At 32.3% G+C, this 13,563-nt stretch overlaps 2 protein-coding genes across 2 annotated transcripts; both read left to right on the plus strand.

Annotated features, from left to right (window-relative positions):
• The first annotated feature begins 1,920 nt into the window (after positions 1–1,920).
• Positions 1,921–4,160, plus strand: LOC115701346 (rac-like GTP-binding protein RAC2). The gene is made up of 7 exons (XM_030629117.2): positions 1,921–2,339; positions 2,429–2,516; positions 2,596–2,705; positions 2,836–2,899; positions 3,003–3,067; positions 3,219–3,284; positions 3,799–4,160. The coding sequence occupies exons 1-7, from the start codon at positions 2,241–2,243 to the stop codon at positions 3,895–3,897; spliced, it is 591 nt and encodes a 196-aa protein (XP_030484977.1). The 5' UTR covers positions 1,921–2,240; the 3' UTR covers positions 3,898–4,160.
• Positions 4,161–4,955: 795 nt separating this feature from the next.
• LOC115699638 (uncharacterized) lies at positions 4,956–13,563 on the plus strand. Its single transcript, XM_030627141.2, has 19 exons — positions 4,956–5,430; positions 6,379–6,453; positions 6,610–6,760; positions 7,045–7,113; positions 7,228–7,400; positions 7,740–7,877; positions 8,243–8,368; positions 8,559–8,657; positions 9,514–9,634; positions 9,906–9,969; positions 10,714–10,768; positions 10,857–10,981; positions 11,477–11,550; positions 11,681–11,730; positions 11,982–12,068; positions 12,438–12,488; positions 12,571–12,654; positions 12,978–13,028; positions 13,221–13,563. The coding sequence occupies exons 1-19, from the start codon at positions 5,077–5,079 to the stop codon at positions 13,302–13,304; spliced, it is 2,031 nt and encodes a 676-aa protein (XP_030483001.2). The 5' UTR covers positions 4,956–5,076; the 3' UTR covers positions 13,305–13,563.

Raw genomic sequence — 13,563 nt, forward strand, 5'->3', positions numbered from 1 at the left:
TATTTTATATTTATAGTAATATTTTATAATTTATAATTTATGTTTGCATTTTTTTAGTATATTAGTATCTTTTTTATGAATTTTAAGTTATGTTTTGGATGATAATTAGTTTATTGAATAATAATTAATGTGTAATATTTTAATTTGTATGTAGTTTAATATTTTTGTATATTAAAATTTTTATTATAAACTTTATTTTTCTATTAGGGGATTCTCCGCCCCATCCCCGTTCCTATTAGGGGATTCCGTGCCCTATTTCTGATGGAGAATAAGCGGGGATGGGGATTGAAAAATTTTAACGGGAATGGAGACGAAGGGAGCACTTCCCGCCAATTCTCCGCTCTGTGTGCATCCCTAGTCGTGTCAACATTTGAGTTCTTATAAATTAAACATTTTTAAGAAATTTTTTTTATGTTTTCTAGTATATAATTGTAAGAAATTTAAATATAATTTAGAGAAAATTTTCATTCAAATTAAATAAATTTTTTAGTCTAATTTCTTTCTTAATTATATATATGTTATATAATTTTTTAGGACTATTTCTAATGTTTTAAAAATTAGCTTACCCTTTCTCCATAACTACATGTGAAAATGTATTTTATTAAAATAAGAACCTCATTGCATGAGGTGATACAAGTTTTAAGCTAAATTTTTAGTTTATAACTATTATAAACACACTGATAGGACTGCTCAAGAATATGTTGCAATAGATAATAAATATATTGTTATTGTTTATAGAGTTGATTTAGTTGCCAACAAAAATTCTCATGGATTTTGCTGTTAAATAGTGTAAATATTATTTTTTTAAAAAAAATATATATTGCTATTAGTTATGAGCAGTGTAGCTACTTAGTATTACCAAATATAACCTCTTATAAATAATTAGTAATATTTTATAAAAATTATTAAATAAAAGGTGCATCCTGTAACACTTTTTTAATCAATTTTTTTATTTCTTTTAACTAAAAAAGTTTCAAAAAACATGTTTTGTGAAACTATTTGTCTTTTTTAATTTTAAAATTAAAAAATAAATATTAAAAACAAAATAAAATCACATTTTTTAATTATATTTTATTTATATTTTTTCATTAATATTTTAGAATTTGACTCTGATCCTAAATTCAAACTCGAACCCGACTTCGACTCTGATTCTAGACTCGACCTAGCCCAGTCTTTGACCCTAAACATGTACTTTGTCCTGATCCTGGACCTGGACCCTATTGCCGAATTTCGATCCATTTTTTTAATCTCAATTTCTTATTTTTCACTTAATTAAAAACAAAAGTAGTTGCAGAATATACTTTTGCTTTTATTTTTTGAAATTAAAAAGCAAAAATAGTTATAGAACATATTTTTATTATTTTAAAATTTTTTTTTTTTACTTATTTTTGTAATTCAAAAACAAAAATATTACTAAACTCCACTTAAATTATTTGGCACACAATACTTAATTATACTAATAATAATATAACACATTTATATAGGGCCTAATACCACTAATGTATTGTAGTATTTCTCTTAGAAAAATGCACAAATAAGACCATTTGAAATAAAGATGAATTATAAAGTAAGCTAAGCTTAAAGGGTGAATTCAATAAATGCAAGAGACCCACTTCCCTTGTAGCATAGAACTCCATACATCCAAACTTCCTTTAATTAAGCTTTAAATTGGAATTGGTACATATATATTTTCTATTTATTTATTTAATTTTATACACATCATCTATAGTACTTTTGGGGTAATTAAGCAATGTTTATTTTCTCAAAACTCATGATTCAATCTCTCCCTTCCCTTGTCCCACACTTAACCAACTAACACGAGTACCAAACACCTCTTTTTCTTGGTCTTTAGCTCTGGCCTTCCCCTTAAAGGAACAGAAAGCCATTGGCAATCATAGTAAAGTTAAAAAGAATAATAAAGGAAACATATTAGCTAAAGTGGGTTGATACATAACTTAATCTTATTAAATGCACACCTCAATGCCCCTCCATTTCTATTCAAATTTCAAACTCACCACCATCACCATCACCTCAATACCCTCATTCATACTCATCCCTTCATTCATACCCTCTTTCCCAACTTTTCTTTCTTTTTTTTTTCTCTAGCTAAACTTGCTACATTTTCAATGGAGGTGAAGATTCACAAAACAGAGAAGAAGATCAAGCCTTATTACTAAAAGGGTCATCACTGAAACTAACCTCTCCCAAGTCCCAAGTCCCCAACCAAAGAGAGCTCGAAAATGAGTACTGCTAGATTCATCAAATGTGTCACTGTAGGAGATGGAGCTGTTGGAAAGACCTGCATGCTTATCTCCTACACTAGCAATACCTTCCCCACTGTAATTTTATGTTTATATATATTTTATTATCACATTATAAGTTTATCCCACTAATTATAATGTTATTTTCTCAACTTTTGGTATGCTAGGACTATGTGCCAACAGTGTTCGACAACTTTAGTGCTAATGTTGTAGTTGATGGAAGCACTGTTAATCTGGGTTTGTGGGATACTGCAGGTGAGCATTTGTTTTCTTAGTATTTGAGTTGAATAAGTTAAGTGCTGCTGCTAATGCTGATAAAATTTGGTGATTGCAGGACAAGAGGACTATAATAGGCTAAGACCTTTGAGTTATAGGGGTGCAGATGTGTTCTTACTAGCTTTCTCTCTTATTAGCAAAGCTAGCTATGAAAATATTTCCAAGAAGGTTGTTTGTCCTAATTAGAAAAGCCAAGAAATGATATGTTTCCCTTTCAGTATTTATTTGTTTTCACTAATTAAATCATATGTTAAGCTTTTCTAACACAATTTTCATTTGAATTGGCACACTCTAACAGTGGATCCCTGAATTGAGGCATTATGCTCCAACCGTCCCTATTGTGCTAGTGGGAACCAAACTTGGTATGTTTCAAAATGTTGACCCGGTTGGTACTAGCTAGGAGGAACCATTTGAAAATTTAGCCAAAACTTTGTGTTAAAATCTGAATTTATGTGGCTAATGCAGATTTGAGGGATGACAAACAGTATTTGATTGATCATCCTGGTGCTACTCCAATCACATCAGCACAGGCAAGTCACTCTCTCTCACATTAAAAGAGAAAAGATATAGAGAGAAAAGGAAGAATCTTTCATCATCATCATTTTTTTTTTCCTTAAAAGAAATTCTTTTATTTCTAATACCATGGAGTAGATGATAGCTTATGGTTCAATATTGTTGCAGGGTGAAGATCTAAAGAAGGCAATAGGTGCTGCTGTTTACTTAGAGTGCAGTTCCAAGACTCAGCAGGTTCATTTATTTTCATAATGGTTTAAACATGAAATCTCTAGCTTTCTAGTTTCCTAATAAAGGTCTTTAAATTTGTTTTCCATTTTCTCAATTAAAAAAAGAAGTGTTTCAAATAAATACTTAATCAACAGTAGATTTGAATGCAGCATAACTATGATTAGTGATCACAGTTCATATATTACCTTAATACATTTGTTTAGTCCAAGGCTGCATTTACTTTTCTAGCTCTTTGAAACTCATTTTTCAAAATTAATGTCCTTCAGTTGTCACTTTTAAGAGCATTTGTTCTAAAGTTATGAAAAGACTGTTCATTTCCCTTTCCTTGATTACACCCTTTTTCTCTGTTTTACCAGTTATTATTAACCTGTCTTTGAAATTTGCCAAAGTTACATTTTTTTTTTTATCTTTTGTCTACTTTAATAATAATGAATAGTATGTAAGAAATTTGATGAGTTTAGTTTAGCTTTTTCTGTAATTCTCAAACTAACTTTGGCCTTTTGGTAACTTTTTCCAGAATGTGAAGGCTGTGTTTGATGCAGCAATCAAGGTTGTCTTGCAGCCTCCGAAACCAAAGAAAAGGCGAAAGAAGGCCAAACCTTGTGCCTTTCTCTGAATCAATTGATATTGGTTATTGTCACAGCCAATGCCATTATCAAAAGCATTTTCTCCTTGTGCCAAACTTGAGATTCCTTTGTTGTTTTTTTATTTGTTTTTAATGTTTCTCTATATGTAATCATAGTGTGTTCTTTTTTTCCTTTCTAAATCTTTCTCTCATGGATTTGAAGGAAAATCTATTGTAAGTTTACAAAGTGTAATCTTGGTATTGAAAAAAAAAGAAAAAGAAATCAAATAAGCAAGCACTGTTGTTAGGTTTCATAAGCTTTTTTTAGCTGTCACAGCAGAATGTTAGAGGCTATTTGGTTTCATAACTTAAAACTGTTTTCTGTTTTTTAAAACTAAAAACAGTTTTCAAAAACTAATAGGAGCCGTTTGACAAAATTTTTTAAAGACAGTTTTTTAAAATTGAGTTTTAAAAAACTAAAAAATAGAAAACATCAAAATGTTATTTTCATATTTCAATTTTTTTTTGTCTAACATATTACATTTTATATTTTTGCTCACATACTTAGATCCTAGACCCAAAACCATACCTAAACCTAAACCTGGATGAGTTCATGTCATGATATGGTGTTAAAATATTAATTTTTTTAGTAAGAAAAAATTTAAAAACAGTTTTAAAAAATTTGTACAAAATACCATTAAATTTTAAAATGACAAAAAATTATTTTTTATTTTTACTTTTAAAAATACAATTTTAAAAGCTGAAAATTGAGAACGCAACAAACATGCTCTTAGTGTTTTATGGACATATTAATTAAGCCACAGTTGTCCAACAAATTGAAGGGATGAAATAGAAATCCAAGTAGTCGATTTGAAATATTAATGCTGGATGGAAATAAGGTCGTGACATCTTCTTCTACTATGACACTAAACTAAATGCAAGTGAAACGATAATTATTGAAAATTTTTTGCTATAAAACACTCTTAGAAGAAAGTAATGGAATAAAAATAGCTTAGAACCAACTGCAGGTAAAAACTTTGGAAAAAGACCATTTTTTTACAGCTATAATTTACGTATTACGTATGTAACATTATTAATTACTTTCCCTTTTGTGGGACATAAACCTTCGCAGTTAGAAAACAACGTTAAAACCCTAACCCACACACTGACTACTGAGTCCTGAGTTCGTCGCTTGGGTCAGAACTCGCCAATCTTCAACTGAGTAAGAAGATGGCGGGTCCGTTGATTCGATCTCTCTGGTCATCCGCCCGCAAATCAATCTCCGCCTCCGCTCGCTCTTCTCCATCGGCCGCTGTCAAACCTTACATCCTCCAATCCCCGCCCGGCGCCTCTTTGTCACGGACCTTCTCGGCCGCTCCGGCTACAAGCGCCGCATCCCCCTTGCCAACCAGCTGGCTAGACCCGACTCGAATCCGCAATGTGGCGGTGATTGCTCACGTCGACCACGGGAAGACCACGCTCATGGACAGGCTGCTCCGCCAGTGTGGTGCCGATATCCCTCACGAGCGAGCTATGGACTCCATCAGTCTCGAGCGTGAACGTGGCATCACTATCTCTTCTAAGGTCAGTAATCAGTAGGGGGCTTGTTTCGAAATTTGTATTGGCTATCTTAAGTCTTATGGAGAATTGAAAACTTGGTTTGGTTACCGATTAACTTCCATGAAAAATAATTTTTTTTTTTTTTGCATTTTAGGTTACCTTCAAAATTTAATGTCGTAATTATTTTAGTAATGAGATCGTATTCAGTTTTCTTGCAAAGCTAAGATATTCAGAGCACGTTGTTTGAGGAACATCGCATCGCATTCTATTATAAAACAGTAACGATCATGAATTATATTGTTGCGGATGTTAATGCAAATCACGGAATTGTTTCCATTGTCTATCTATTAGACATTCACATTTGAGAAACTAGTTTACTGAAATCCCACGTAATTATACAAATTGATAGGAGATTGCTCAATTCATAGTCCTCGCCCTTCCCATTTCTCTTTAAACCCTTTCCTTCTTACAATTATTTTCATTATTTATAGGTAAGCAAACACGCCCTTAAATTATTAGAGAGTAATGTTTGGGACTCGCAAAATCGACACTCGATGATGTGACATGTTTTAAAAACCATTTATGTTTTCCTCAAAATGAAATCACACTATTTATGTCGTTAAAAATTATGTCATCATTGAGTGCAAGTTTTTGTGTCCCTAACACAACGCATTTGTCTGGAACTCGAAGACAGGAAAGAAGTAGAAGATAGTGTAACTGATGTTATACATGTTTAAAAGTTGGAGCTTATTAGCCGATGGATCATGGATCATTTTTATTAGTAGTATTTAACTGCTTCGCATCTCCTCTAGTTCTAGTTTTTGTTTTATTGGTTTTTATTTATTTATTTATTTATTTTGGGGGGTGGGGTGGTGCATTGTTTTTTGGTGCTCCAACTGAAGAGAATCATCCTTCTTTACTGTTTTTCTTCCCCACTGCTTATTTCTGCCTATAATTTATACCATCTTTCAGGTTACATCCATTCCATGGAAGGAACATGAGCTGAACATGGTCGATACACCTGGACATGCCGATTTTGGTGGCGAAGTATGTCTTCACTACTACTACTGTAGGAAATAGAGCTTATAGTCTTCAAGTGACCTCTTACTCAAAGTGGAACCCATCTTTTTGTTCATTTTGATTAGTTTTTTTTTTTTCTTTTTCTTTTTGGAGTGGTTTTCATTGTTAATATGCAATGTACAGGTTGAGCGAGTTGTGGGTATGGTTGAAGGTGCAGTTTTAGTAGTTGATGCTGGTGAGGGTCCACTTGCACAGACAAAATTTGTACTTGCAAAAGCTTTGAAGTATGGCCTGCGCCCTATTCTTCTCCTTAACAAAGTAGACCGGCCTGCAGGTTTGTATGATAGAAACCTTGTGCACATGCATGATTATTGTGATTGGTGTAATGATTCTTCCATATCTTTGGCAAACACATGTATGCTTTATATCTCCATGCCTTGTATATTATATAGCTTAGTAACATCCTGCTCAAGATTGCAAAATTTTCATGCTTTTTCAGTGCACAAAATGTTTCCCATTTGTTCTTCCTGGTAAAAGCCCTGTTTATTTGACAGTTATAATTATTTTTTCTTATTATCCTTTTTCTTAAGTCCATGTTTGTGGTTACTATAAATGCAGTTTCTGAGGAGACATGCAATGAGGTGGAGAGCTTGGTATTTGATCTTTTTGCCAATCTTGGTGCTACAGGTGCGGAAATTATATCAGTAGAGAAAAAATTCTTATGCTAACCTACTTTTTGATTTTGTTGATGTTAATCAGTTAGTAATAATTTTGATTAATGATCTTTTATTTTTTATTTAGAGGAGCAGCTAGACTTTCCCGTTCTATATGCCTCTGCTAAAGAAGGATGGGCTTCCACCACCTTCACCAAAGACCCTCTTCCTGATGCGAGAAATATGTCTCAGCTGCTTGATGCCATCATAAAGCATGTTTGTCCACCTACTGCAGATACTGATGCGCCTTTCCAAATGATGGTTTGTATATTATAATGTTTATATGACTTCTTGAGAAACATATTTATTTAGATGTCATTTTGTTTCATTATTGTTTTCAAATGTGTTTTTCTAATGTACTTTTTTAAAATCATTAATTTATTTCAGGGTAATGTACATTGATGTAATATATCACTTGAAACTCAGCTACTCTTATATGTATTTGGATCTTGTATTTTATCGTTGCAAGCAAGTAATTTATAAAAAATAAATTAATTTGCTGCAAAAAGTTGTATTATTTGTTTCCTGATGTTGTCATCCATTATATTCTAGTCAGTTGGCATCATTGAATTTGACGGTGCTCATAAAATTTCATATTAGGTCTCTATGATGGAAAAGGACTTTTATCTTGGACGGATATTAACTGGACGAGTTTCTTCTGGAATTATCCGTGTTGGTGATAGGGTCCATGGACTTTGCAACAAAGATTCTGGGGTTCAAAAAATTGAAGAAGGAAAGGTTTGGAGGTCTTTCTGATTTTAGATAAATGTGAAGAAGTATATATGTGAAACTACATTGATTTTTTTTTTTTTTAATATATTTTCTTGAAATTTTAAGTATATCAAAATGATGCAGTAACCTGTTTTCTTATATTTGTACTGTTTTTATCTTAGGTAAGGTTATGTTATTTGTCAAATGAAAATGAAAATTAAATGAATTTTCTATTTAGCTTTCAAAACCACCACTTATCTATCACAGCTAATAGCTTTCTTACTGGAACTGACTCAGATAGACAAGAAATCTTGCTGTTGTTTAGAATTTTGAGTTTGTTCAATTATTATATGAATGCCACAATTTACTAATGTTCTATTTTGTTATTCCAGGTTACAAAATTGATGAAGAAAAAAGGTACTAGTATGGTTCTAATTGAAAGTGCTGGAGCTGGCGACATAATATCAATGACTGGGTTAGCAAGTCCATCTATAGGCCACACAGTTGCAAATGTAGAGGTATTAATTGAACTTAAATTTGCTGCACTGATTTGTAGCATTCTTGATCCTAGCTCCCACTTATTTTTTATTTGTACGATAGCCCCTTATCAATCATCGCTCAAATCGTTTTTGTTATTATTCTAATGAAATATTGTAACCAATGGCATCTTTTTTCTGTTTTGAGCTGACATTAGTGTGCATCTTCCAGGTCACAACTGCTTTGCCAACCATTGAATTGGACCCCCCAACTATTTCCATGACCTTTGGTGTCAATGACTCACCATTGGCTGGTCGTGATGGTTCACATGTAAGATCTGAAGTTTTGCTTTTTAACTACATATTATATATTCTTTTGTAGGCTTATTCGGGCTCTGTTTCAGTTGATCGAAATAATGGGCAAATGATCACTTCTCTTTTAGCCTTCCAGTTGCAGAATATGCTTTTATTATTCTTGATTTCAGAATGAAAAAAGAAAGTAAAAGATAAAAGGAAAACTCAGGTTATGCCTTTTACATAGTTTTGTATTAGAAAGAGTGCTTGATTACCATTTTTTTTCATTGGTAAGCAAACTTTTAATACAGTTGTAGATCTCATTTAATTCTCAAAGTGATTCTTGTCAAAAGGAATCAATAAAAATTAAGCAATAATTAATAAATTTGTGAAATTGCACGCGTCCAAATAAGGGTTATAAAAACTACTAAAGTACTGTTTAGAAAATAGGAAGGATGAGGAGGATGTATTAATGCTGTTTTTCTTATTTCCTTTTCAGTCTTCTATATCCCAAAATGTTGTTTTAAAAGAGGACTTTTTAACTTTTTCATGAGGAGCCTTCATGTTTACTTATTTACTTTTTATTATCAGAGGGTTACATGTATAGCTTCCCATTAGCCCTCCTTAGTTTTTTATTTTTATTATTTATGCAAGGATAACTCTCCTTAGTTAAGTTAACATGTAAGACATTCCGATTCAATGTGGCCAAATTTATCTTGGGTTTCATAGTAATAAATCATTTGCAGATCATTTGGATATAACAATGATGTGCTATGCATTTAAAATCCAGTTTTTTGCTTAAACAATCTTCAACATGACATAAAAAGCTTGTCTTATTTCTTGTATAAATCTATATAATCTTTCACAAGCTAATGGAAACCTTGTATTTATAGTTGACTGGAGGAAAAATTGGTGAGCGGTTAATGGCTGAAGCAGAAACAAATCTTGCCATTAATGTTATTCCAGGGTTATCAGAGTCTTTTGAAGTGCAGGGTAGGGGAGAACTTCAACTAGGTATGGCCCTCTTAAACTTGCAATTAACTGTTTTACTTCCAAAATATTAATTCCAGAGGAATGGATAGTGTATATATCTGTCTCTAGTTGCACATGCTGATCTGCTTAATTGGTTATTTAGTTTGTATATTTGCTTATTGCACTTGCACATGCTAATCCGCTGAATTGGTTATTTAGTTTATATATTTGCGGATTGTACGCACATGCTGATCTGCTGAATTGGTTATTTAGTTCATATATTTGCTGATTGTAGTTTTCATTGTGTAAACAGGTATCTTAATTGAGAATATGCGGCGGGAAGGTTTTGAACTGTCTGTCTCCCCACCCAAAGTCATGTGAGTTTTGGAATGCTTATGCAAATCCTATGGTTCTGTTAGTCTATTCAACAAATACAGCAGTTGACTTTCAGTTTTATAAGAGCAGATTTAGATATCAAACGTACATAGATTTAGTTATGTCAATGTGCAAAACATGGATTTCCACCAAATGTGTTTTAACATACGAAAGTGGTCAGCAATGCATTGTGTATTTCAATTCGACTAAAATATGATATTGATTTATTTTGTTGCAATTTTTTCAAGTGACATTTTTTCCTGTTATTTTGTTTTGCCACCTTTTTAAAGTATACTAAAAGGAAATAGCTTTCGCAAAATTATGGGCATTTTTAGACAACATTTAGTCTTTATGCCTTATGGATCTCTTGTTCTGACTTCTGTGTAAAGCTACTAAAATTGTAGATTTTTCTTTCGCCATTTTTCTTTCTTTGTAGAAGAGACTATTCACATAATAGATTTACTTTCTATAGACTTGAGCCTGTTAATTAATTTTTGTTTCTTGAAGTAAAAATATTTATCCTGGAGAAAAAAATATTCAGGAAGTAGTATTCCTCTAATGAATGTGTTAACTAGCATATTTGTAAAAAGCTATATCTGTTTGTTATTCTTTCCCTTTGGGTTAAATAGGGTTGGATTGCTGTAAAAGAATTAAGAGTTTTTAAACATTACTTTTAAATGTTTTTATGGATGTATATATATTCATTCGTATCAACTTCTGAAGTGATAATTTTTATATTATATCAGGTACAAAACTGAAAAGGGTCAAAAGCTGGAGCCAATTGAAGAAGTTACTATTGAGGTAAGAATTGCAGATGCAAAACTATACTAATGCTTCATGTATAATTTTGTGGACCTGTATGTAAATGTATTTTAATTTGCTATTGCAGATAAATGAGGAACATGTTGGATTAATTATGGAAGCCTTATCTCATAGACGAGCTGAGGTTACTGACATGGGCCCTGTTCCTGGCAATGATGGCAGGACTAGATTGACTTTGACATGTCCATCAAGGTTACTTTCTTAGCAAATTGAGTTTATGTTTCACTTAGAGTCACAGTTATGATAAATGGATGGCATATGATTTTTTTCGCACAAAGTAAAATGTGTATATTTTTTGTTATTTGTTCTTTTTGTTTTAACATAAACTTATTTGACGGCCTTTCCTAAAATCTCATCTTATAATTTTCTTTTGGTGAGTGATATGGGTGTATTGTTTCAATACCAAATAACGCAACCTACTTGTATTCTTTTGGTAAGCTATATTGTAGTTGTTGAAATCTTCTGTAAATATGTCAGTTTAGTTATGGTACAGCAGCTAAACGTTGTAATTGATGCTTGGTACTAGCTTAAAGTAAAAGGTGAAGAGTTGTAGTGCTAATGCAAGATAACATTGTCGAGCATTCTTTGGAATCCTTATTTTTGCGTATTTCTTCCAAATTTGTGAAGTGCAGTTTTTTATTTTGATATTTTTATTTTCTGAAACTTTTTATTTGCTGTTTGCATCAGGGGCCTAGTGGGTTATAGGAGTGTGTTTAGCAGTGACACCCGTGGAACTGGATTTATGCATCGTGCATTCTTAAGTATGATTTGTTTTTTTCACCATTTTTCTTCCTTTTTTCTAGCATCATTAGCCGACATAATTTCTGCTCACCAAGCTTATTTTCACTTTCTATATCTAGCCATGTGCTGACATGTCTTGTTATTTCTCAGATTATGAAAAATATAGAGGTCCCCTTGGAAATGTCAGGAAAGGAGTTCTGGTACGTCATTTCGTTTCCTTCTGATTTACTACTGTTTGACTTGTAAAATTTCATTCAAGTAGTTTTTCATCATAAATACTTCAATTTGCTGAAACTCTGAAAATTATAGCATAAATACTTGTACCTTAAAAGCCTACATTATTGTGTATATATACAATTACAGTGTTGCTCTGATTTGTATCTTGAAAGGGTTATAATATCACTCTATAAGATTCCAGCCTTATATTCACTTTTTTGACATTAATGCACAGGTATCAATGGGCTTTGGCACAACCACAGCTCATGCACTGATGAATTTAGAAGCTCGCGGAACACTTTTCGTGACCCATGGATTGGAGGTTTTAAACATATAACCTTTTCTACTTGTTTATAGTTATTATTATACATAGTTATTACAGATTGGACCCTTTTGAGTTTCCCACCTTTCAGTATAGCAGCGAACTATTGAATATTTCTCTATTGATCTGTACATTTTTGTGCGTGTTTGACACAAATTAGGTTATCAATGAAAAATTGGTAACTAGAAAAGGAAAAGAATAATAAAAGGAATTCAGATAAGAAAATCTGGATATTTTTGATCCACTACTCTTCTGTAGTTTGTAAAATGGCTAATTTATTTGGGTAATGTTGACTCACACCCATGATATGATGCACAATCTTTAATGTTCTCTCCTTTGTCAACGTTGCATTTTTGCTTGTTTGTGCAGACATACGATGGCATGATTATCGGTGAACATTCTAGGGATACAGATCTAGATGTAAGGAGCAAAGATTTGTTGCCTTTGATGTTGTGTATTATGTTTATTCATTTGACTGACCTTGGAATTAATGCTTTGGTAGGTCAACCCAGTAAGGGCCAAGGAACTTAATAATATACGTGCAGCTTCCAAGGATGAGAATGTGAAACTGTCGCCGCCTCGCCTAGTATGTTATTTGTTATTCATTGTACTTTGCTGGTTTTTCTGTTGCAATTATGGCATAGTTGAATGAATCATTAGCCCGCTTTTAGGTTTGGAATTCTTTTATAGACTTGAATGCAAAACTACACATGCAATGCAATCAGAAGTATGCATTTTGTGACTAATAGAGAATAATGGGATTAGTTGTCCTGCCCACAAACCTCTGCCACTTTCTTTTTTAGGTTGGCAACAATCAAATAAGTACTGTACCTCGTAAACAACACAAACAGGAATTTAGAGAACAATATCAATTTTTTTTTTTATATTTATATTTTCATTTCGGTGCAGATAACTCTTGAAGAAGCCATAGGATATGTTGCTTCTGATGAACTTATTGAGGTAAATTCATTAAACTTTACCATTTTGATTTTTTTATCTTTTTGATGACGTAAATGCATCCTTGGCTTTAACATGGACATGTAAATATTAGATTTAAATAAATTTCAATATCTTTAACCTTGCATATACTCACTTATGTGTGTGTGTTAGGTAGACTGTTATTTAACATAACCTTGTATTATGTGTGTGTAGGTTACACCTAAGGCCATCCGTTTGAGGAAGAAGTACCTTGATGTTAACAAGCGTAAAACCATGAGTAAAAGGCCAAAGGAATGAAAAGCTTTTCCATGAAGTGCTCTATTTTTCGCTAGATTACACCTATGTACCAATATAGGGCTTCTATACTTAGTTCATTATTTAGTTACACCTCAATTTTGGAGATACTTAGAAGAGTTGACATTCTTTCACACATCTATATGATGAGAAACAATAAAAGCAGTAAACTATGTATTTTCTTATTGTATTAAACATGAGATGTGCTCATACATGTCTTTTGTATTTTATAGTAATAAAAATGTATAAAAATTATCAACCA

Source organism: Cannabis sativa, chromosome 8 (assembly GCF_029168945.1).
Source record: "Cannabis sativa cultivar Pink pepper isolate KNU-18-1 chromosome 8, ASM2916894v1, whole genome shotgun sequence".
In the NCBI taxonomy this organism is placed as follows: Eukaryota; Viridiplantae; Streptophyta; class Magnoliopsida; order Rosales; family Cannabaceae; genus Cannabis; species Cannabis sativa.